The following is a 26,994-nucleotide window of genomic DNA, read 5'->3' as shown; positions in this document are numbered from 1 at the left end:
GTCTTTATATATATATATATATATATATATATATATATATATATATATATATATATATATATATATATATATATAGTGTGTGTGTGTGTGTGTGTGTGTGTGTGTGTGCGTGCGTGTGTGTGTGTGTGTGTGTGTGTGTGTGTAAGTAGACTTTTATGATGGAAATGTTCTGAATTGGGCAGTTTTGTCATTATTGGTTCATGCATTTTGTTTCATTGCCTACTGGAAAAATGTTCAAACAATAAATGTAAAATGCACTCTAACTTAAGTCTAATAAATGTGCTGTATTATACAAGGAATATAATTTAATAAAGTCAGGTAACTTAGTTCTAACAAGTGTGCTGTATTATACAAGGTTTATAATTTAATAAAGTCAGGAAGGTGTATCAAAGAATGCATGTATGCTTCTTATTTTGTGTGCAAGGGGCCTATGATTTGAAAACAGCCCAAAGGTAACCTTTATCCATCACCGGCCAGATGCATTTTCTTTGGATGTGGTGTGGGTTTCAGTGCTGTTTCAATGTGAGTTTCAAGGGCAGAGAAGTTTTAATACCAAGTCTATTTTCATTGGGGGGACAGTATTGTTTTGTTTAGCAGATATCAATTAGTGTTTGTGCATTGTGCTATAAAATGTAAAAATAAAATCCAAATCATTGTAGAAGTAAAGCAGTATGCATGCACACATTAGTGTTTATGGTAAATGGGGCAAAATAGCCAGGTAATGGGACACTGGAATGGCTGCGGGGGACTCTGGTGCCATATTTTGGTTGTCTGTTCCTCAGTTTGTGTTTGAAAGTTGGTATCCCAGAATTCCATTGGAGTGGGCAGGGTTATGTAATTATGTATGCAAATGTCACATTAATCAGTGTATAGATTTGTACCTATTTTTCATGGGCCTTGTCCAGATTTTTGATGTTTCCAGGTTGAGAGGTATGGGTCACACTTCATTACTGGCCAATTTGCATGTTTCCTGAATCACAGATACTACCATGACATGCAGATCATGGCTGATCTGCATGTCGTGTTAGCACCTTACTGCTTGTGAGGCAGTGGAATCCCCCCTCTAGTCACTTTCTCATGCACATGTAGACAGTCACATACGCACACAAACACACACACACACACACACACACACACACACTCTACAGTCCTTGTACCTGTCCTTACCCTCTAGTGGTCCCCCACCCTCACTCTTGATATACTTTACTACCATTACAGCACATATGACTAAGGGACTGGCAGTCTAGTGTATGCCCGCCATTCAATCTCTGTTATGATGATGGTACTATTAAAACACTTTAAAGAGTATAAGCACTGGTGTTTGGTGGCTTAACCACCTGATCTCCATCAGGCAGTATGTTCATTAGTACACTTTAAGGAGTATTTCTCGATGTGTTGTGTATCCCCCCACCCCCATCCCTATAGTAATATTGGTGCCATTACAGCACTTTTTGTGACTCATCCCTGATGTCTAGTGATTCTGCCCACCCCTACAATCCCCACAGTAATGTTGGTGACATTGTGGGAATATATTGCATGGGAGTCTACTGATTTGAGTCTACTGATTTATCCCACCTCCAATCCCCATACTGCAGCTGGTGCCATTATAGACTTAAGAGTATGTCTGACATTTCCTGCCATCCCAGTCATGCTGTTCTGTACATTAGGGCAGTACTCCCTTATGTTTACTATATCCCTCCATCCAAGTAGTAATGGTGGTGCTGGTACAAAAATTTTCCCTGGTGTCCAGTGGTTCCATATTGCTCAACCTCAAGATGCAAGACATCTGGACAAAGACAAAAATAATGGGGGATAAAGACACAAAATAAAGGACACATTTTAAATAGTGCTATTATAAACTTAAAAAAATGCTAGAATAATAGGTTTTATGTTAGCATGCATTTTCTGCAGAATATGAAGTCTAAGCTCAACTGTATGTCATTATTTAATGATTTTTATTGTGAATGATTTGTCAGAAAACCACACATTTATGAGAAAGAAACCAAAAATATGAAGCAAAAATCTTGACATTCTGTGAAAATCTGCACAGTTGAAAGATATGGGCAGTGCCCCCTACCCTCTGATCCCTGTTTTGATGCTGATATTATTATGGTCCTTTTACAGTAAGCCCTGCTGTCTAGTGGTTCCCCTACCACATTTATGTTTACAGCTGAATATGGTAGTTTTACCATGTCTGCTACCACAAAGTGGTGGGTATTGACATGCTAATCTACATGGCCAAGTGCTTTCTTGAATCACTCAGCCATGTAGATGGCTTCCAGGGGTGTTTCCAGGAAGAAAGCACAGGACTAATTAGCATATGCCTCTCCCCTCAGACTAGCTCATTAGCATTCAGCCCAGCCATGACACCAGCTCTTCGTGGTGCTGCACATCTTCATGTTGGTGCACCATGCAGCTCCATGTAAGGGCGCTTACTGAATACAAAAAAATTAACTGTGACATGTATACAGCCATTGTGTATCTGCATTTAATTGTATTTGCCAATACAATTCTCATTAGTCTAAGTTATTTTTCCTTTGACTTCCCCTTTCATAGCGCAGATCAAAATCAGTAACATAAAATACAAACCCCTTAAAGTCTTTACTTGCTACACTGTACTTCACTAAGGCATCCAATACATTTTTCTGTTTAATCACCCAGTTATACTTATAGAGTAATTTCCTTGTAGTCTGAATGCCTTTCATCTTGTACATCTTACACAATATACTACAAATTCTGAACTGCATGTAAAGTAACCAGGAATACCATATGTCCTACCTCTAGCAATTAAAAACTAGGGCTATCAGTCATAAATCTGCATATACTACTTTCTACATTTACAAGTACCCTTTTTTCTTCTTCTTTCCTTCAGTGACTTATTTTTCAAAGATAACATTTGTGGCTCTTTTATTAACAAAGCTGTGTTTTGTTCCCACTGATCTATTGACTCTTCGCTTCCTGTTAAAATTTTCCATTTATTATTTCTTTGCTTAATGCAGTCATTATCTAAAGAATAAATCAAAGACATAACTGATTCCCAATTTTCCTTTTTGACTTTGTTTTTGTCATTTTTTATTGTTTTATTACACTTAATATTATATTATATGCATTATCTATCACATGCTATGCATATCTCCTTTCTTTAAAATTTCCAAATACTTCTGATAATGCTGAATTCACTTCTATTGATTAAGATGTTAACCTCTGTACCCTCATACATTGACTTTTAACAACAACACTTTTTTTAAATATTTAGGGTGTAAAGAACTACTTGCTTTCTAAATATGCACTTTTGTTTATAGTGAATGTATCTCCTTGTTCTTAAAGATAGTCAATTCCAAACACCAAATATATAGTTTGTTTAAAGAACCAGTAAACCTTATAATAGAAGTACTTCATGCATCCAATTAATAAATTCCCCTAATATTTCTTCAGACTCATCCCCACAAAAATGTCTATAAAATGACTATAAAATGGTATCTCCTTATACATTTCACAGTTAGATAACACTTGTTTTCCCCAATATGACATGACCAGATTAATCATTGAGAGCCATTCTGGCTCCCATTGCCACTCATCTCAGTTGTTGAAAATTTTTCATACACTTCATTAAGAATCTGATTTCTTTGATGGGTTTATTCATTATCCTTTAAAAATGAATAAGTGACCCACTCTACCCCTATGTCACAGGGAAAGATCTTGTACAGTCATTTTACGTCAACTACCACTAAAAAACTTTTTTCAATAATGTCAACATTTTTTATACTGGTTTATTAAATCAAAGGAGTTTCTAATGAAATATTCTTGTTTTTAAACTAAACTGTTTACTGCCCTGTCCACAAATTTGGATACACGCTCAGATTTGGAACCTTGGTCCAAAACAATCGGCCTTAATGTAGGTTTATTGGTATCCTTATGAATTTTTAGAATATCAAAAATTGTGTCAAATCTTACTTTCTCCTCTGTGAAAAATATCATTCATAATATCCAGCATGATACCATTATGGACATTAAAAAATAAGTAATGAAAAGTAACAGGGAAAACACCAGGCACAGGATTCCCAAGCACTTCAAAAGCCACAGCAGTCCGCTCAATGTATATTGAAAAAACGGACAGGCATTTATTCACATCAAAAATTTCATAAGATTTAGTGCTTTCATCTACTGCACCATAGACTTTATCGTATAACCAAATCTCACTGTCTCTATAGATTTGAAATATCATCCTCTTATCCACCTGTTTAAAAAAAAGAGAAATAATGTATCCTAGAGTTTGTTGATGTTACATAATCTGTATAATTCATAATAGCGGTGGATTCCTTATCTCATTATACTATTGGATTTGTCAGCACTCAGATTAATTAAAGCAACCTTTTCTACTTGCCTTAAATTATAAAATGTTTTGGCAGGGTTCTTTTTGTAACATATCCCTGATGTCTTTATCACACATTTCTTCACAAACTAAAACTGTGGGATCCAAAGGTGGTTTGAAAATACTGAGAATATAAAAGACTGTTTTAACAGGTTCTTTTACACTATGCCCATTCAGCACTTATAAATTGTTCTTCCTTATGTAATCTTTTTAAATCAGTAATTGTTTGCAATAAGTTCACATTTTTTTGCTGTCACAAAAGGAAAAGCTTTTTCTAAAACATTGACTTCCAAATCTGCTAATGTCCCTGAAGATAAATTAAGTACTTTATAAAAATGAGAACATATGTCCTGTACGTTGTTTGCTTTAGAAGTTCATTCTCCAGTGTTATTTTTCCTTCTGCTGGTGATGACCATGTGTAACTCCTGGTTTCAGTTGAAATATTTGCGCCCATCTCTTGGATTTCTGTGTTACTGCACTGAATGTTTGCACTACTTCTGTAATTTGAATTGCCCCCTGATCTTACGGCTATCATATTTGCTATCATGGCTAACATCTTGGTTCTGGTTCCTTCCTCGCCAACATTACAGATAAAAAACAGATGTGGATCTCATCACTCCTCTTGTCTCTTCCATTATTACTGTTCTTTCTCAGGATTAGGCAGGTATTCTTAAACCATCCTTCACCTCTTTTTGACTGGGCTATTTATAATCATTTACCTTTCTTTTTTTAATTCATTTTCTTTTTCAGCATTAGTGTTTATGTCAGCTAGTTTTGCAGAGATTTGCGATTCTTCATCTGGATGCTTAATTTTGTCCATTGTAGTAAACATCCAGTTACATAATTTAACAAGCTCATTCTCTGTATTATTCGCTAAAATATACAAAAAATCCACCATTTTATTCAAATCATTCAATTTGAACATGAAATCCACTGAAAAAGGAGAGCTGCTAGGCATCTTGTTATTCTTAAACCTCTCAGAACTCTTTTATTTTGGAGGTAGTCTTTTAAAAAACACTAAGCCCCACTGAAGAATCTTGATTCTTAAAACCGAAAGCTGAATATCTTTAAACACAGTTTCTAGATCTATAAGTATTTCATGGGTGCCTTCTGGAACTTTAATTTTGTCATTTTATTCTCATTAGATGATGACACTGAAGACTGTAATAAACCTCTAAGTACCTTTGCATTCTGATTCACAACTACGCCTGAGAAAGTTATGTTGGATATTGTTGTCAAACCAGGAGCAATAGTCATAGTATCCTGTGTTTCACAATGAGATGAAATACTGTGCATGCAGAAGATTGGGCAGAGCTTCTCCTGCTTTTCTGGTGCCAGATAGAAAGAGATGGGCACAGTGAAACAATAAAACAACTAGAAAAAGCCCAAATACTGATGCCTCTCTGACCACCTTACTCATGCGTGCTAACCAGGACCCTGCTCCTGCACCTAATCCTAACCATATGTATTCACTTATGAAAACTCATTTCCTTAACAATATCACTATTCAGACAAATTCGGCTTAGGAATATTTTTTAGGGTTTGGGTTTAGTGGTCAGAAAAGGAAACTATTTATTTCCATTTTTGATTGATTGTTTTTCATTTTTTTTTGTTTTTCTTTGTGTGTGTGTGTGTGTGTGTGTGTGTGTGTGTGTGTGTGTGTGTGTGTGTGTGTGTGTGTGTGTGTGTGTGTGTGTGTGTGTGTGTGTGTGTGTGTGTGTGTGTGTGTGTGTGTGTGTGTGTGTGTGTGTCTGTGTGTGTTTTGAGATGTTGGCATCAATAATATTTGCATTGATGTCTATAGAGTTCAATAAATTGTCTTATTTATCTATAGGTATATAGATAGATAAATTTTATATATATATATATATATATATATATATATATATATATATATATATATATTTATATATATATGGGTCTACTTTGAAACATCTAAAACCCATAACATCTAATTTCATAACACTGAGACCAGAACATCTAAAACCCAAAACATCTAAAAGCCATAACATCAAATTTCATAACATCTAATACTATAAATCACAAGAAAATAACATCCCCTCCACATATAACAACACCAAACTATAAAACACACATTTTACTACATTTCTGCAGGGGGGCAAGCCCCCTTGCACCCTCCCATAAATTAAATATACCAATTCCAAGATCGCACTACAGTGGGAAAAAGTTAATTTCCTAACCCCACTGTATCAAGCCCCCCTGCAGAAACGTAGTAAAAAGTGTGTTTGGTAGTTTGGTGTCATTATATATCATTATATGTGGAGGGGATGTTATTTTCATTTGATTTGTTCTGTTAGATGTTATGAAATTCATATTTTTATGAATAATTAATAATTAATTTTCATAATTAAAATTTTCATATTTGTTAATCAAGCTGTACTGTTCCTCACTGCACTTCAGTGAAATGTAGGCATTGATATGCAGTGGTGTATTCACTGTAGTAAATAACTTTCTACCTCATACGCTTTGACTGATGTAGCCAAAATTCCTGTGCATTCAGACATTAAAGAAGGGGATGGTATGTTAACAAAACTACTATTGCAAGTGTGAAATTAATCCTTTCTGAGTTCTTCACAGAAGGCATAAACAGTCTTTACAGTATCATTATGTACCTTGTTGCATCATGGCTAAAAGTGGTTGTGATCAATTAGTTTTAAAGATTAGTATGGATAACTATGAATACTGTATCTAGTAATAAAAGCAACATCTATTATAGATGTATAATGTTTCCTACAGAGCAGACTCACAATGTTTCTTGTAAAGAATAAAGAAGTCACTGAAAGTAAACAACTGACTTGTCTTCATAACAGGTACTATAATTGTGTGCCTTTTCATGGGGGTTATTTAACTGGAGGAAACCAAAGCCAGTGTCCAGGTCGGATACAGACATTTGAGGAGCTTCTAGTGGAACACAGTACACACAAGGCACCCACAGTAAGTATTCTTCCTGTTGTAAGTCATATTACATCATTTTTGTAAACTATATTATTGTACAAGTATAATCCAGAAAAAAAAACATTTAAAAAATTAATAAATGGGTAAAAGACTATAGCACAGAAACTGATTATATAACAGTCTCAGACTTAACTAAGCTAAATATTTACATTAGCACAGAAGTAACCTGTAAAACATACTTCTTTAATCTAAAATAAAAGAAAACTGCAGTTAAAAATGTCTGAGTTCATAAAATAGTTTGTGCAAATGAAACTGAAAACAATAATGCACAGCATAGTGGTGTCCCATGATCTCACAGTGCTGCTATATGAATTATTGTCTGAGGTATTGTCCACTGCTGCCAGAATATTTACTTATCTAGACAGGCAGGAAGATAGGAAAAGTCTCAATGAATTAAATACAGTGAAACCTGTGAACACAAAAATCCCACAATTCACTGCCACAGATCAAACAGCAGTCTAACACAAACAGTAAACCTGCTGTGTACAAGTCTGGTATATAATAAATAGTAAAAAAAAATAGACCCCAATCAACTGGTAGTTGAGCAAGTGAGGGCAAATATTAGAAAGTAACCCTGTGCTACACTGTGTATGTATCAGCTATTCTTGCATCTTTATATCTTCTCCCCTCCTCATGCCATTCCAGTCTATTTTTTCACTGAAAACGTCCCTATTCCTTGCCTCCCTATCTGTTATATAAGCTAAGAGATTCATGCATGATATGGTGAAAGATATTCCAATCCACTTATTGTCAAAGTTCAGGTGCTCATGTACTAATTTCACATTCCTGGATATACAACTTCTGTTCTAAAAGAACATTCATTCAAGGTTGGCCCCAGATGAACAGTCCAGTCATCAACTTCCATTTGAATACCATCTATAAAAGGTTGTTTCTTTTGTATAAATATATGTACTTGGACCTTTATATCCAGGTTTTATAGACTGTATATACTAGTCCTCAGTGTGATCTACTACCTGGGTTATTCCTGCCTTGCAGGTTACCAGAAAGGGACACTTTCCAGTGTCTGCCCAGTACCCTGTTTCACCAAGCCTGGAAATGGTACCCTGCATTGTGTCATCCCTTTTCAAAATATTTTTTCTAGGCTGCATCTGTTGCTCCAAAACAGTCCAGATATCTCATGATAATCTCAGAAGTGAACACATTATGATGGCAAACTTGAACATCATCTAGTAAATCTTATCTCCTGGCTTTTTCAGTGTGGGACATTTTAAGTAGGTTATTACTTTAGACCAAAGCAGATATGGAATGTGGCAGTGAATAGATCCATATTAATAGACTACAGGTACTAAACAGTGCATGGCGTCTGCCACCAATTTAGCAAATGAGACTGTTGGGAATGGGTGAATAGACCTTAAATTCTGCCCCATTGATAAATACTGTGAAGGATGGATAGGGTCTTAATTCCATCACTGCAACAAAAACATGAGGTGTAGTGGTTATGGAGTCTAATTTGGCACCACTGACACATATTATGTATGCAGAGGTTGATTGGCATTAAGAACTTATGGCAAATGTTCACTGCTACATTGGATTGTGAATGACACTTATCATACTTGATTAAGCTTTACAACTCCTGATACATAACATGGCTATAATCGCTGACTCCCCAGGATTTCACCCACCTCAACCTGAATATGGTACCTTCAAGTGCAGGCTTACCAGCATTAACTGAGACTTAACCAAGCCCTCTGTTTCTCTCTTTTTCTATCACCCACACACTATTCCCTGCCAATGATAGTACCAATTCCCTATATTATTAGTACATACTGCCACCAATCAGATTTCTAATCTGATACCATAATCTCAGTTATTTAACACTAGTCTAATGAACCAACTAACGTATTAATTTATAATAGCTGATAGTCGAGCAGTTTCCTTATAAAGGGGCAGACACTAAGTCTTACCAATATTATGGTGATAACCTTCACTAATAAAACAGAGACATCGCCCTCATGATTTTATGAATGAAAACAATTAAACCTCTTTATTATTAAAAAGATCTATGCAGCTGCACAAGGAAAAATAAAATAAATATATATGGATAGACTAATGACAGAAAAATAATTGAGCTGCATATGTTGTTGTTATATCCAGTTATTTGCTTTAGCTGAATGAAATCTCAAAATTTAAATAAAGTCCTTCAGTCATGTGCTCCAGAAATCTTTATTTAAACTTTCCCTTCAAACACTCCCAGGCAAAGAGGAAGTAAAGATCAGTAGCAGTTGTGGTTGAGTATACTCCATGGAGGTTAGCGAGGATCTCCAATTCCAAGATGTTATGCTTCAGATTTTTTTAAATGCCTTCATTCAAGAATATGTTGGAGTAGTATAAACAATGAGATACAGAAATATTTTGCAAATGGAAGTGATCAAGTACATTCAGTATTATAAGCACTGATGTTCATTATAAGTAGATTTGATATATTCAGTCATGACAAACATACATATAAGTTTACTGAAATATATACATATAATATATATATATATATATATATATATATATATATATATATATATATATATAGCTAGATAGATATAGCTACGGGTATAGACATAGATAGCTATAGATAGTTAGATAGACAGATAAACAGATGTGTGTGTGTACCATGCATATGAAGAAGTAGCTGTGATTATGCTAGCCAGGTTTCAATGGAGAATAAGGATTCTTCTTGAGTAATGTTTTGTTGTTGGAAGTATTGGGCCATAACATATTAATATCATATACTCTACATACTGAACTATGGTAGTATGTTTTGTGGCAAAGTGGATTTTGATTATGAAGATATTGAATAATAACGAGCCTTATGTAAATCCTTGTAGTGTGTGTATTGTAACTGGTACATTGGAGGAATAAGCATGTCGCTATAATGCACACACTAGGTTCTATGGCTAAGATAGCTGTTGAACCATTTTATGTGCTAGTGCTGAGACTTAAGTCTATGAGGTGGTCAAGGAGCAGTGTGTGTGATATGTGTTGAATGCTTTAGAGAGACCCAAGAACAGTTAGGCTACTGTTTTACTTGTTTGTGTGTTTGATAAACAGTGTTTAGTAATGATAGTAGGAAAGTTTCAGTACTTTAGGCTGGCCTAAAACCGCACTGGGTTGGAGAGAGATGTTTATGTAATAGATAAGTAAGGATCTATTTAGGTATACATCTTTCAAGTACTTTAGATAGTGGAGGAGTATGGTTGTGGGCCAAAAAGTGGACAAGTCAATTAAGGTGGAGATTTCAGTCCAAACTGTAAATGTTTGTTTAAGAGTTCTAATTTTACACCACATGGCATAGGTAGAGTGGAAACCACTTGTATCAGGTAATACACCTGCTTGTGTTACTTTTCAAGGTTCGTTTGTTAATATTCTGTCATGGGTGCTTCTTTGTTGGAGGGTTTATTGAATCTAGTTGTAATTATAATAAAATGAGTTATATGAAACTAAGGAGGAATATTTAATGTTTAAGTCTTGGAAATTAGAGAGGATGATTATTCTTCATCTCCTTTTTAAACTTAAATGAATAGACTAATGCAAATCAGGTAAAATGTTTTATTCTGAAATGTAGACAAGTGACCAATAATACTCTGCATGCCAATATTGCTTTCGTATGAACCTAGCTAAATTTGTGTTAGTACTTTGCCAGGTTTCAATTAAATAATAGCATTCTCAAGGATAATGATAATTCAGATAAAAATTGGCTAAACCGTCACTTTAATCGATAATGGAACCTGTTTAAGATACGAGAAACTTACCATGGCAGTACATCTTTAATGCATTGTCACTGTAGTTCTAAATCATTATGTTGAGTTTATCCCTTTCATCTGACTTCCCTCCCAAAAAGATTTACAGGAACTAGCTTCATATTCCTTATGTTGGTTAAGCTGTGATATGCCCATATTCTGACTAACCTTGGAAAGTATGCAAGATAACCCATTCCAGGTCAGCATTGTGAGGCAGCTCCAGTTATTTCAGCCCATGAAGCCTCATAGGGAAATTATGACTATGGCATTCTGTAAATGGATATAAACAATAAGATTTGAACATAAACCAAATACTTGAAAGTATAAAGTTAGAGGAAACTATCTATATGCAGTCTCTCAGGGAACAGAGTGAGAGTAGTTTTACTTTTGCAGTGACCACCTTTCAAATAAGTACTGTTATGGTAAGATTCTTACCTCAACTGTGCTATAATCTTTGGGGAGGGCCATTGCAGGAGTAAACCATCTAATCAGAGTATCATCTCAAGTTGTACTGATGTATCCAAAGGAGGTGGATAGTTACAGGATCCCTGGTAGCACAGGCATGCAAACACTTCTCTTACCTGTGGTCTGTACATCCAACTTGTATTAATAAAAGTACTGATTGGAGTGGTAGTTTGTAAAATGTTTTATGTAGAAACATTTATGAACTATACTACCCTATACAGTATGCTCTAATGATGTGCTACCCCTACACAGTATGCTCTAATGATGTGCTACCCCTATACAGTATGCTCTAATGATGTGCTACCCCTACACAGTATGCTCTAATGATGTGCTACCCCTACACAGTATGCTCTAATGATGTACTACCCCTACACAGTATGCTCTAATGATGTGCTACCCCTATACTATGCTCTAATGATGTGCTACCCCTACACAGTATGCTCTAATGATGTGCTACCCCTACACAGTATGCTCTAATGATGTGCTACCCCTACACAGTATGCTCTAATGATGTGCTACCCCTACACAGTATGCTCTAATGATGTGCTACCCCTATACAGTATTTTGTTGTTTTTTTGTCTTTGAAAGAAGCAAATAACTGGTCAGATTTTCTGAGACTGTTGGTTCTTCTTGAGTGGTACCTAAGGCATGTCATTCTAATAGTTGGCAAAAGTGCTAACAACTGTTCTGACTAGTCAAAGCTAGTATAAACATTGCTTTAGACATGAACATTATTTTATAATGATATTCATTCATAGACATGATGATAGGAGTAGTTTTTAATTTTACTCTTTCATTACGGAAAACTAAATATGGATGTTTAAATGTAAATCCCTGAAGCTCTGAAATCCTTTTTGTAGATGCAGCTGCTATAAGAAAACTTTTCCAAGAAAAGTATCCAGCAGGTTCAGAAGGTGTTAAAGTTAATTTTTAGATCTCACATGTGATCAATGTGTGTATTTGGAGACACATAACATAACTGAATGTGCTATAATTAAAGGGATTGCTGGCACACACACAGAAATTACAGAAACAAGCATCTTGATGAAGAATATTTAAGGTGGCATCAAAAAGAAAATGGAAGTAATCTAATAGGTTTGGTACTGGGCAATAAAAATCTCCATACCACAGATATAGTCCATAAAGTAAATGTTTTGCATTTTTAGATATTTGACCTCTTTATTTGCCTCTTTCATAACATTTCAAATATGAAATGAATATTACCAATTGTTATGGATCAAAACCGTATCCTTAATGAAGAAAGACTCAAGAGTTTTAAGACTGGGATGTAAACCTCTGCCATCTTGTTGTGCCATTAAGGATTTGTGATAAAGAAATGACCATGATGTGCAAGAGAGCTGATTCATTTGGGAGTACCGTGGTTGTCCCAGCAGGAGCTATCACATTTATATGAACTCTGTCTTGCTTTGCTTTGAGTATGTTTATGGATCAGTGAAGTTGGAATGAAGGCATGCATCACTGACTCAGTCCATCTGAAGAAGAAATCTCTTTTCCACAATGTGCTTTTGGAGAATGCAAGAAAAAAACACTCTGACTTGGTTATTGTAGTGTATGGCAAACATATCCACTTCTAAGTGTCCCATTTGCACTATCTATCATAAAATGTCCTGTTTCACACACTCAAACAACCAGTACCACTGGGCCCATCTCAAAATATTCCTCAGTAATGCCTTCCACCACCACCACCACCACCCCCCACCTCACACACACCACAAAAATAAAGTTTCACTTTCTACAGCACTCACTTGTTTTCCTGTGGACATTAAACATTTTTCCTCACTCCCCCACCTGTGCATATGATGATAACTAGGCCCTGCTTTTTTTTTACTTTGTTATTTGGATTGCTGATGTCTGATGCACAGATGGTCAGCCTATACATGGGTAACTACAGTCTGGTGGTGGGTTTGCATGCATCATTTTCACTATTATGTGTATGGTTTACTGTGAGTCATCAACGTTGTGTGCCAGCCTTTATCTCTTTGCCAGTCATGGAATACTGTGCTAATCTCCATCTAGGATGCTCATTCCCCTCTCCTCAGCCCTCTACTGACTGCTCATCTGGCTTAACCTCTACCGCATAGTGTGTTGGGAGGTGTTCATCCTGCCATGGGCCTCCCTGCTGCAACTGCCTCCTTATTATTATATTGTGTAACACTGTAGGAATAGGAACTGAAATATTTTTGAATGTATGTCAGTGTCCTATTGTAGGGCACCTCCAGATACACCCAGACAGGGAATGTGTGTCTTCAGCAGGCCAAACATATGCTCCATGATGATATGGGTTTGTGATAGAATATATCTGTATGCATTATCTGTCACACTCTGGTTGGTTGCCATTAACCAAGGCTCCAAGGCAGTTTTCTCATCTCCAATAAGAGGCCCCTGGTAGACGTCACCCCTTAAAACCACTGGTATAGGTCATGCATATGCCATATGTGGGAGTCATGGTAACTGCCTGGGTTGCTTGCAGAGACATAGTAGATGATACCCTGTGCTTTACAGACCACTAAATAATAAATGGAGTGATACTAGGTTCAAGTACCTTCTTCCTAGGTAACAGGTAAGGCATTTATTTTAATGAGGATGCAGTCTATGGCCCCCAGCACCTCAGGGAAGAGGACTATTTGCTAGAAACCTTGCATGGTGATGTTTATCTCCTCTGTGGTGCATCAGAACCACATATTATTCCCTACGTGCTGCAGTATGGCATCAAGGAAATGATGCAGTGTACTCAAGGTAGATGCCTAAGATTACTCACGTTTTGTCCATTGTTGATTGCTGAAAAGTCCTCTAGTATATGTAAAGCTGCACATACCTTTGTATCCACTGGAATGGGTACCCCATGACTCCCACAGGCCTGCAGATAAAGCTGACACAGGTCTACCTGCTCTTGTATGGTGTCCCTGTCAATATCAAAATGGGCAGCAATGCTGGTGTCATTAAGACCATGAAAGGGTAAGCAAAAACAGATGACAAAGCACCTCTGAGGACAACAACAAACATGATCTCATAGCAACAATAATAGCCTTTGATTTTATACACTTAACTGAGGCAACAAATAGCATGATTCCACACTTTCCTTGCATGTACACAAGGACTTTGCTGTGGTAATTAACATTAGTGTTGGCCTAAATCTAAATATGTTTTCTGAATCTCTCCTTCATCTTGTTTGCCTGATTTGCATACATAGGGCCCCTCATTTTAATTCTGTTGCTCATTACCATCTGCTTGTACAGCTATTATCATATGCCTTGAGCAGAGCTGCAGCTCTGCCACCAACACTCACTCTCAATGCATCTCTGAATTGCATACACCCTGCTCGTGGCTGCTTGTCACATTAAAGTGCCTACTGCAAAGTTCCCAATGTTTCTGAATCCCAGCCAAAGTTGGAAAGCAACCAAAGAAATCAGAAGAAAAAGAAAGCAGTGGTTAAGGACTACAAAATGATGGATCCATAAAATGACACCCCCCAAAATTTCTAGCAGCAAGACATTCCTCATAGTTGCCCTGTAGCTACCTAAGTGGAATCATACCACTCAATGGCCCAGTATTTCACAAAATGTACTGATTTTTGCCACATATTTTTGGTCTGTTTCTCATATAATATGATCATTTCTGGCAGATATTCTCTAATGAAATTTCAGACTTCATGTCCTTCAGAAAATGCATGCTAATGCAAAACCTATTATTCTATCAGCTTTCTAATATTATACAAGTAGTATTTAAAATCTGTCCCTGATTTTAGGCTTTTGTCCCCCAGTTCTTTTTGTCTTTGTCCAGATTTCTTGCTCTAGTTGAATGGTGATAGTCACAGGGGAAGCTAGAAGCACAATAAGTCAGAAAAGAGGACTCAAGGCATGCACAAAGATTTGTGGCTGTTGGCTCTGTAAGTAAAAAGTAGATGGAGTGGTGAAAGAAACAAATTGAGAAGTATAAGCCTGAACCATTTCTTTATAGGGCTGATTGATCATTCATATGGCCGGATTGTGCCTGCAGATGTTATAATAATCTAAAGACCTTGATAAAAAGGTGATGTTCTTTAAACATACAATAAAAAGTATAGTTGTGCAAGTAAACTTACCATAACAGTAGATGTTGAAATGATCACTGCTGCAGTAGCCTTAGCCATATGGATGATATCCTGCCAAGGATATAACAATCCATCAGCTTCAAAGCTTCTGGGCACCTTCCATATGCATAAACCATTGGTTAGCTCAAACAGAGATGTCTAAAAAGACAGGTTTGCGCACTGAGCCTTTTAAAGCTTTCATGCCAAGTGAGTGAGGCCCTGAAAGGACAATGCTAGGAACAACAAAAAATAAGTATCCACACGTTGGCATAAACAACACACCAAAAAACAAGGGGAATGGAGGGAGGGAGTGGCTAGTGGAACACTGGTTAGGAACTTAGCACGTTTGCTACTGAAGATGGTAGCTACTACATCTGATTCTTATTTTTTTTAGTGTATACCTTTACCTGTGCCTTGTTTTGCTACTATTAATTGCCATGTCCTGCCTGGCAAATTTGATTCTAACTGCTTGTTACAAGTGGCTTCCTACAGATTGAATGCAGAAGAGCTTTCAAACTGCTCAGGGTACCAAATAACCTAGTTATGGTTCTAAAGTCAGATGAAGAGAAATATCACAAAGTTTTAGGGCCTTGGTAATGGATTTTGATTTATATTCCCTAGCAGTATCACTCATAGAATGCAAATTACTTCCAGATAATATTGACGAGGTAATAACCTCTGCATGTCAACAAATGAAAATGAATGGTATGTTTGTAAGGACCAGAGGGAGGGAGGAGTAGGCAGAGAACATTGATGCATGTTTTGGCTAAGTCCACACTACTTCCTTATTATTCTGTGAATGGCTCTCATCGGGAAACTGGTAATAGTGACAGACATAGTCATTGTTAAGTCTGTGGAAAGACCATCATGTGCATGTATGTACACAATGATGTGCACTGCAGCTTCTGAAACACCTTCACGAAGTAGAGAGGTGACGGAAGATAAAATATGTTCTATTCAAAAACAACTGTGACCAGAGCTTACAGAAAGATTCCTTGACTTCCTGGACTGCAAAAAGGCTCACTGTGACTAGTTAGAGAAATGGTGCCAGTCAAAGCAAGAGAATTACCACTGTTTCAGAGAGTAGGAAATTCCTACTAAATCTGAGACGTATATGAAACGAGTCATCAGTGATTGGGAAAACAGTGAGTAGAAGTAAATAGCAATTCTACATGGGATAGCCCAATTTTGCCTGTGAAAAAGAAAGATGAAACATGGCATTTAGAAGTGTATTTATGTCTGGCAAACATGTAAATGCCACATACAACTCATTCAGTAATTACAACATCTCATTTGATGGCTTGTCTCAGAACTGATGCTAAGTACTGTATTTATTTGGATAAAGTAAACACTGTTTTCTACATACTTATTCATACAGAAAGCTATGAACAGCATTTTAGTATTATTTAAAATATACCAGATACTGAAACATGCAAGTCTGAAGCTGAACCTGGGCACAGTACAGTTGGCTAGATAGAAATTTTAGTTCCTAGGTGTGTTGATTTCTGCTAGAGGCAGATGACACTAAACTAGCAATTAAAAGGGCATTAGTCCCAAGTAAACAATTTCATTGCTCTTGACAATAGCCACCTATCTTACATTTAACTAAAATGAGGTGAAGAGGTTGGCTGCCCTGGAGATTGTAATTGTCAACTGCTGTTGGAGCACAAGTGGAGTACCAGAATTTATTTAAGGAGCCATTGATGATATTGTGGCTTATGAAATGAACATACTTATTATGTATAGTAAAAAGACATGCCCCCTTGCTGTTGTTACTAAGACAGTAACAAACAGTGTGTTTAGTAATTGTAGCAAGGAGTTTGCATAAGCTTTTGCTATGATTTTTTTTTGCCCTAAACTTTGGATTGAAGGGTTTGCCAGCTCTGGGACTGCACAGTATACCAGATGGCCTAGCTTTATGCCTGATTTGATGTGTTATACAGGCCAATATCAGCTATATTGTTGCTGTAGTGATGTTCAAAGCCTCACAAGGATATATGTGCTCAATTACACCCTTTGGATCTAACACAATTACCTCTGTGGAAAGAGGCCATAGGAATTGTATGAAGCACTTTTTAGGAATCTACTTGATACTAGAGCAAATTAGGCACACAGGGGGATTGTAGCAATCATCTGACTTGCAGACTTCACATGGCAATTTAAGGTTACTGTTTACAAGAACACAGAAGATGATTAATTCTCAAAGACTTGCTAAACAGTATTATTAATAAATTCATAGATAATCCAAGGCCACTGAATCTAATGGCTATTCCTGCCTTGCCAGTATGCAACTTCAGACAGCAATCTCCTTTCTCCATGAGGGCCATACCAATCAATCCTAGAGTAAATTTGTGGATTTGAACAAAAAGCCTAAATGTAAAAGTAGGGAACAAATACTTCTTGGCACAGCTTTTGCAAGTGGAAGGAAAATGTTAAAATTGCATTATGGAATAAAATGAAGTCCCTACTTCTCCCTTTCTGGCTATGATTTATGTCTTCTGTGTACTTATATTAATGGTGCATGGTATTGGTATGAAGAAAAGTTTGTGAAAGAATATACTATTTATGTCCTGCATAATTATTAGTTTTATAAATTTCAACTCCCAGTAGGCATGTTAGCACATAAGGCAGAACTAGAAGCTGATAAGTATGAGTTGGAGATGTGAGATTTACCTCTAAGCATTTTCAATTATTACTTCAGTTGCTTTGCAAGTTCTTCCCTAAAAGGAATTTTACAATTTTATACAATTTTTTTGGTTTTGTTATGAGTGAGTGAGTCAGCTGGGAAGAAGAATAATATAAGATACTGGAAGAAGGGGAACTACTGTTTTTTTTTTTTTGGGGGGGGGGTCCCTCTTGGCCGTCAGCCATAAGCCATGTCCCAGAGTACATCCTTCATCTTCCGATACGTGTGATGGAAAGATATCAGGTTACACTAGTGCTGTGCAACCAACACAGCCTCATTACAGATAACCTAGAATGCACAATCCACACAGCCATGCAGAAGATATATTTTTTCACTAACCCTAACCTGACATATTGCTGACATCAAAATCATCACTGCATGCAGCACCAGTTAGCTCCATCTCCCTCTTGTGTCACATTCCATGGCACTCTGCAGTATAAGCACAGCACTACTCCCAATGAGTGAGTGGCAGGCAACAGGCCACATCCCCACTTTCCATCTCAGATGGAACCAGTTGACAACTTCCACTCCTTCCCATCTAGCCACCCTCACACACAACTCCTTCATGAAATGGTTCCCATCCAGCCACCTTCACACACAACTCCTCCATGAATGGTTTCTCAATCAAAATCTACAATAAAGACTTTAGAATTTTTAACAGGATCCTTGCAGCTGTCAGTAGGTAAACAATCACAAAAACGTTATCTAATAAGCCATATAAAATAGTGTACAATAACTATAGGAAATAAACAGTGGAAGTCATAAAAGATTGGGAAGAGATATCAGACAAGCAATTCACAATGAATGAATGAGAGAAAATATGCATGGCTTACAAATATGCAACAAAGGCTAGAACATTTAGGATTTTTGCCTGAAAGTGTTTGCATAGGTACTTGTATTCCCAAATCAGACTCCAAAGAATTTGGTAGATGGGCAACGTTGGAGGTATAATGAGGAAGGATGTGGTACTTTGAAGCATATGTTTTCAGAGTATAATGAGATGATAGACTTTAAAAATTCCCTACAGAGTACTCTGTCAGGAATACTGGGTAAGCAAATGAGTGTAACTAAGGAACTGTTTTTTTTTAAATGGGATACAGGATATTTGCTTAGATATAGTAAGGTCTTGTTGAATTTAATTCTGGTGACTGCCAAAAAGCAGTTACTAGAAAATGGAAATCAAAGTCTAAACCAACCATACTTGAAATAGTGAATATTGTAACAGAGATAAAAATCAGGAAGTAGGATCTTTAGGAAAGGGTAGGAGTAAATTACAAATAAAAAAATAGAAATGTTGGGAACAATATATGCAGAAAGATGTTTTGGAGGAGAAATGAGGTTTAAGAGACAGCAGGAAATGAACAATTTATGTAATGCTGGTTTGATTATATTTTATAGAATAATATATGTGATGTATAATGTTTGCAAATGTGAACTTGTTAATATGGTTTGATTCCTTTTACATAAATGTAAGTTTGCCCATGTCACAAGTGATAATTCAATAAAGGTGTTGTTTTTTAAAATTATCATCGACTCAAAAGGCTGTTTTCAAGCATGACTGGTATTTGCATTATTATTCTGTTAAACTGTATAACTTCAGTTAGGCATGGCAGGGCTGTCATTAAAGCACTCACAGTGATAGCAATGTCTGCATATAACAAATTCCCTGACATGTATTTCTGGATGTATACTTCTACTTCATCCCTCCCCCATACCACCTTTCTCAAGTGTGCTAACCCTAACTCTGCCACTGCCCCTAACAACATATTACCTTGCCAAAAACCCTTTACCTAACAGTACCACTAGACATAACAGGTAAATGCACACACACACACACACACACACACACACACACACACACACACACACACACACACACACACACACACACACACACAAACAAAACTAAAGCTATCCCCTTATATTACCTTTAATCTAACCCTAACCAGCAAACCCCCTTACTCACACATAAGCATAACAAACATAAAACAGAAACATTCAACTTAAGTGACAGCATTGTACTCTGTCAACAACATATTGTAATGGATTGAAGCTGTGGAAATGTAGCAGGAAATGTCTGACTGTTACAGAATCTGGCTGAAGACTAACATCACCTCTTCATATGTTGAATGCTACATCAGTGACTGTTGTGATGTACGTCATTATTTTTAGAAAGTATTTGTTTTGCAGCAGAATAGTATTTGTGTCTCCTTGCTTATTTTAGGTTCATATATTATAGATTAGTACTAGGCTAACTGCCCTTGCGAGCCATTTTAAGCATAGCCAATTATCCATTGTGAGATTAAAACCCTGTACCTTGTGTTTGCAAGGCAAACACTTTAACCATTAGGTCACCCTCCCAACCACGGCTCCTGTAATTATGGTATATCCCTTGGAATCTAGTATCCTTTGCTGTCTTGGGTTTAGGCCGAGAACAGCCTGACTTCAGTTCAACCAAATTAGACCAGTAACCCAATGCTCTCTCCATAGGTGTATTTCTTTTCTTTCTGGCAACCCAAGTCATGGATGTATGTGTGTGTTGGGGACATACTTGACAGACTATAGTTTCTGTTTGCAGATTAAAGCATCCTACTGCATTACTGCTGTTATTATTCTTCCATTGTCTATGGATGGCAGGCACACTCAGTTATACTCTTCCCACCCTGTATACTAGAATGCCATTCTGTCTTTTATTTATTTACCAGAATGGTCAGACTAAGCAGTGTCCTTTTTTCAGCAGAGGCCGGGGAAGAAAAGGTTCACATAATAAAAATAACAAGTGCATAGAATAAACTGCATAAGGGTACAACAAGCAGAACATCAAATTACAAAAGCGATGAAGCATGTTAATTAAATTATATTCTGTTATGTACAGAATCAGATAGGTAAATGGATAATTGATGATGTGTGTATATATGGAAGCCAGAATTCATATGAATGTTTATTATTTTGACATGTATAGACATATTGTCATCATGAGTATAGGATGAATACAAGAGAATGCTAAAATGCAGTACAGTTGTTAAAGCATTTTTAGTGTATTTGATGATAAGTTTAATGTCTCTGTTTCAACCTGCTGTGTAAATGTCGGTAGTAGCTGCTAGTACATGAAAGGATTTAGGGATTAGAGGCCAATAAGACAATTAACTTGGTATTAAAATATGATTAGCAGACCAGAGGACATGTACAAATTTTATAGTACAGAAAGAAAGATTTGAATTAAGATTGTAAAATGGAATCTGGATGTGTTGGTTGCTAGCACTGAATGAGCCTTACAGATGGCAATACTTCTCACAAGATCTGTGAGGATTGCTGGTAAACTTATAACAAAATAATCATGTAAATATAATAGTACTTAATAAGGATATTAAGCCGAATGGCATGAAAAAGGAAAGCAGGTAGAGAGATAATCTGGAGAGTTGTGACAAATGCATAAAGTGTTTTATTAGATGAGATTTTAAGGTTGCAACATGCCATATTGAGGCTGGTAGAGGATTTCAACATTGGGCTATGTATTTAACGTAAAGATTGCTCCCCCCCGAAATGTTGTGTGATTTTTGTATTCAAACAAGGATTTTCTTTTTTGAATGCAGATCTGTTGGAGGAGTGGACCACTGAGTAATTGTGTGCAAGGTTTAGCATTATGAGGGATATTTTTAGTTCTGAGTGAAGGAGGACGTTAGGGAATTCTAACCAATTAAGAGTGATGCAGTCTACTGGAAAGGCCAGTTGCAAATTTAGCAGTTTTCTTGAAGCAAAGTCCTGTTTGGTTGAGTAGTTTGTTTTCAAATTAGTTAAAATGGAGTATGCATAAAAGAGGGATAGTAGTAGAAGTATCTGTGCTTTGTCATGTGTGCCAGGGGTGTGAGAAAGGGCCTAGCTTTGTGTAGATGATTGAGTTTGTAGTTGGTTTTAACTACTTTGTTAGGTAAGTGATGAACAAACTTCAGATTACATGCTGAGCACTAATCCTCCCATCCCTCAGAGAAAACCAACTATCCTCTGCATGCTCCCGCAAATTATTGACAGATGCCATTACCAAGATCTGTGTCTGCCAACATGATTTCTAGGTCAGCATTACAGACACAGACAGTTTGGCACTCTTTTCATAATATTGACCAACACACTGTAATATTGTAATTATCAAAAGAAGTATATGTGCTCATGTCCTTTGTTCAACTATTAATTAAAGCTGCAGTTTTATAAATAAACAAGAATATTAACCTCAATATAAATTACTTGAATTTCACTTTGTAAACTGTTTAGTAATGGAAACAAAATATACTTTTTTATCTGTTTGACAGGTCATATGATAGTGAAGAAAGATGTCGCCTGTTGATGCTCTGCCTGTTTTACTCATATTACCCATGTGTCTCTGCCTGTGCTACTTACATTGGCCACGTGGAATAGCATGACTAGCATGACTACTTTTTGCTTCTTAATGCTTTAGCTGCTAGCTATAATACTGCACCCCTGCCTCAGATTGTGTGTACCCCCTCTGTTACTGTATTTCACAGCACTTCCCTTGGGTGCTTCCTGTATTTGTTTACCACCCTTTTCACATAAATAGAAGCTCTTATTATAGTCATTTGTGTGGTTATGCCAGTTGATCTGTTGTACATTTGTCATATAATGTCCTACGTATTTACCCAGGTTACAGTCCTGTTTACTGTGTTATGCCCCACTAAGGTGGGTAATCTAAAATGACATCCCTCTAGTTTCACATACTAACTATCCCCCTCCTCACTGATCACATGAGGCTATCTCTGCAGAGACAGCTGCTTTTATAAGCAGGCGTCACAGACGTTTATGTATAACACATGCTAAGTTTATTAAACAAGTCCTTTTATGCTGACTAGAAACCAGTCATCCCAATTCCCCTATAATAATTATTCTTTCAAATCTTTTGCTTTTCTTCGGTTTTCTAATACTTTCCTCCTCCAGCTCTGGATTATTATTCATTATTGCTTCCTGACTTTTGTCTGCATATGTCCTGCTTCCCGTCATTCACTTAACATTACTGAATCTATCCTTACTGTCCTAGATACTTGCTGCTTATGTGTTCATCAGTCTTAGCATCACCTCTGAAGTGGCAGAACATATTTTGAAAATTAACCTTGTATAAAGGGAATATATTAAGAAAACAGAATGCGCTCAGGGTACATTTATGTGTCATTCAGTTTTAATATTGTTTTGCATATCACAGTTGATGTACTTGGCATAATCTCACAGAAAGGGCAGTTCCACAGTACATTAATAATATTCAGTGTTCTCTCCAGAATTGAATCTATGTAAAAGTGACATTTCCAGTTCAAATCAATGTTCCTTGTCTATGACTGTCTTGAGTTAGTACAGCTGATATTTATCAAAGACTCTGGTCATTCCAGGACAATCAGACCGACAGTGGGATGGTGCTGGCTTCAGAAGAGTTAACGAGGATAGAGAACAGCAAACGCAGGAAAGAAGGAGGGTTCAGGTACAGAAACATGTTTGGCTAAGGTTGCAATAACTGCTGAATCATACGTTCATGTGGAAGAATTATATCATTTTAGCGCATAACTGATTTACCAGTAATTGATGCAATATACAGCAGTTAGAAACCAAGAGTGCACACTTGCTGAAACACTGTGATGCCCCAAGCTCATTATGGCTAATGAGTTGCAATATGACTTAAAGGTAAAACAATAATCTGGTCAGTTCTGTACTGACTGTCATACTACTACTAAAGGGTAACAGTGTCACAATCATCTGGTCACTCCTCTACTGTCACACCTCTACTAAAAGGTAACAGGTCACAATCTTTAGTCTGTCCTCTACTGTCATACTGTTACTAAACAATAACAATGTCACAAGTATTTGGTCAATCCTCTGTTGTCACACTATTACTAAAAAATAACACTGTCACAATTTTCTGGTCAGTCCCCTACTGTCACAGTGTTACTATAAGGTAACAGTATCACACTCTTGCTACTGAGTCCTTACCCTCTCTCTCTGCGAAGTAAAAGTGAAATAAACTCCCTACTGTTCTTCTCTTTTATTAGAAGATTGAGAAGGAGGGCTATATGATGCAACAATATGGTGAGGGTATAGCATTCATCTTTGAAAGTCTGGCATTGAGAGTTCAGGCTTCTTGCTTCTGAATCAGTCTCCAAGACAGACTACTTAGAGAGTATTAGGGTGTTTTGTTTTCATTATGCACAATAAGTATTCCCAGATTTAAAATTGTAAAATTAACTATCTGAAGGTGTAAGCCTTCTGTAGTGGGTAAATGTTAAGTTGTACTCTTCTGCTATCACCAGTTCAGCAAAAATGTCTCTCATCCCACTACTCTGGGTCTCTCACACCTCCTGCCAGCACACAACATTGCATTGCACATTGGGGTGGGAGAGTCCACCCAACACCTGTGCTCCCTAGTTCATTTCTATTGTTCATAACGTTTGGATGTCATTACTGACACTGGTCATCTGAGAGTTGCTGCATTTAATGAATAAGAAGCTGAAAGTTCTTAGTGTTCCCGCAGCTGCCAGATTACTCTCTCTGGTCTGGACTGGTCTAGTGCTGTCTAGCATTAGTGCAACTGTAGGTGGAGTTGGGATAATCCTGAGCTCCACTTCAGTTCTATGACAGTGGCTGTGGCTGAAGATGCCCACCACAAAAACTGCAGGAGGATCCCTCTTGTGACCCATGGTTAGTGTCAGACAACATAAGAGAGTGAGGGAATCTTAGGCCAAACATCAGTCACATCCTCTAATGGTCATTATATGACTAGCAAGGGGCTGCACTTATGTCCATCATCAGCACATAATGGAATATCTACAAAAGGTACATCTGTTGTAATACACTTGAGGAGTGAGAATTCCAGTTTTTATCCCACTTGCCCCATAGCTGTAGCACCTAAAGAAAAGTTGTATATGGTCTGTTCCTATGCAGCAGTGTCTCACGTCCCTAAGCATGTTCTCAGTGGCCCATGCTGGAGAAGCTCCTTTGCATCCTCCCACACCAGCACCATTGGAACAACTCCAAACATTAGACATTCATCAACCTTCAGGCATGTGGTAAGACCTCACCTTGTAAATGAGTGCAACCACCCTTAGAGAATATATGTGTGCCAGCCTCTTCTGTCCTAGCAGTTCCTGTAGTGAGCACTTCTGTAGATATTGGGGCTCTGTCATCTTTCTAGAGTATTTCTGTATCATGCCCAGTCTCCCCACATGTCTAACATGAAAGAGTTGGGCTTCTCAAAAGCTACCATTGGGAGGACTTTCTCACCACTCCCCCCACCCCCCATCCCACAGTATTCTGGAAAGAGGACTCAGTGGAACAACACCCCACACCTCCAAGACAGACAAGGAAAAGTAGTCCCCTTTTGATAACTCCTCCAGACTCCCACCTTTATGCTAATTGAATATTTCCTGGACTGGCCTATTTTTATTCTACTATACCACAGAAGATGCATTATTCAGTTATCTCTCAAGTGGGATAAGAAGCACTGGATTAGCCCCCCTCAGTTTCACAGAGCCCATCCTTACTAGTGCTAGTTCTGAAATGTGGAGGTATCTACATTCTGCTCCTCTGCTTCCAAGCTCCTAGCTCTTAGCTTAGTGGAGTGAGATTCCATCTAAGTATCCTAGCAAAGTTTCCTTTGTGATCTCTTCAGCCCAGCATAAGTGCTACAAGCCAGATCCTCATTCTTTGTTACCATCAGATAAAGACTCCAAGGCATTGGCCAGGACAGGCAAAAAGATGTTCTGCTCTCCCCCACTGAAGCTTAGGTTCCACAACCATATGTTTCACATGTCCATGTTCCAGTTTTCCCTAGTCAGTCAAGCACTAGAAAATTGACAGACTACTTTGATATTAGGGTCAAGAAAGATGAGGTTAAGAACCTTAGTATGACTTCTACAATGGACTTTGAATTGCACAGGATGGCATATCTCAGGCTATCATCCTTCAAGTCGTCCAACCTGCCCCCTTCTCCCCTTCTGGAGAGAGAAATTATTGTAGGACAATTCCCCAGGACCTGGTTGAGGACCACCAAAAAAGAAAGCAGACACTGGCCTCAATACAGGTCCTTTATAAAACCCTCCTGGACACCCCAGTATTCTAGGAAGAAAAATCCCCTAATACAATAACCGGGGACTCCTGGTATCTGGTAGTGTTGCCTCCCCAGTTTTGGAGGCTAAGCCTCTGAAGAAGATAACTCAACTGACCCAGCATTCACAGTTCTTACTGTTGTCTATGATGACATGTGGGAAGCCAGTTCTGTGAGTTTAGTGGCTTGTAGAACAATCACAATGAACCACTGGGTTCTAGACATGGCCATAGCAGACCAAGTCTTGGAGTATTTAGATCCTCTCACAGAAAGGGCTTGCAAAAGGACCAAGCAGTTTCCACAAAAAAAAACTCTTGGGGTAAGCCCAAACTATCATCCTCAAAGGGACTGAAGGGCTGCCTCTTCCTCAAACAGAGGTCCCGGGTTCTGATCCCACCTTTTTCTATGTTTCAACAAGATAGGAGACTTATCTCCAATGTTTAGGACTCAATTACTTCAAAAAAAAAAAAAAAAAAAAAAAAAACAATCCAGTATATCAGGTTCCAAATAGTGATTGGATGGTGTCACTGGGATTAAACAAAACTTTTGGGCACATTAGCT

At 37.4% G+C, this 26,994-nt stretch overlaps 1 protein-coding gene across 3 annotated transcripts in view; it reads left to right on the top strand.

Annotated features, from left to right (window-relative positions):
• Positions 1–26,994, top strand: part of FLT4 (fms related receptor tyrosine kinase 4) — a 1,292,248-nt gene that overhangs the window by 1,249,813 nt on the left and 15,441 nt on the right. For 2 of the 3 annotated variants that reach the window (XM_044069598.1, XM_044069597.1), the window contains exons 28-29: positions 7,204–7,327; positions 23,729–23,817. In XM_044069598.1, the coding sequence (XP_043925533.1) occupies positions 7,204–7,327; positions 23,729–23,817 (213 nt within the window). The remainder of the gene's footprint in view (positions 1–7,203; positions 7,328–23,728; positions 23,818–26,994) is intronic. The other variant, XM_044069599.1, reaches the window with a different exon arrangement.

This window comes from Protopterus annectens, chromosome 4.part0 (assembly GCF_019279795.1).
Source record: "Protopterus annectens isolate FY-2018-M chromosome 4.part0, PAN1.0, whole genome shotgun sequence".
NCBI lineage: Eukaryota > Metazoa > Chordata > Ceratodontiformes > Protopteridae > Protopterus > Protopterus annectens.
Note: the sequence above shows the minus strand (reverse complement) of the source record. Positions and strands in the feature narration are given on the sequence as shown.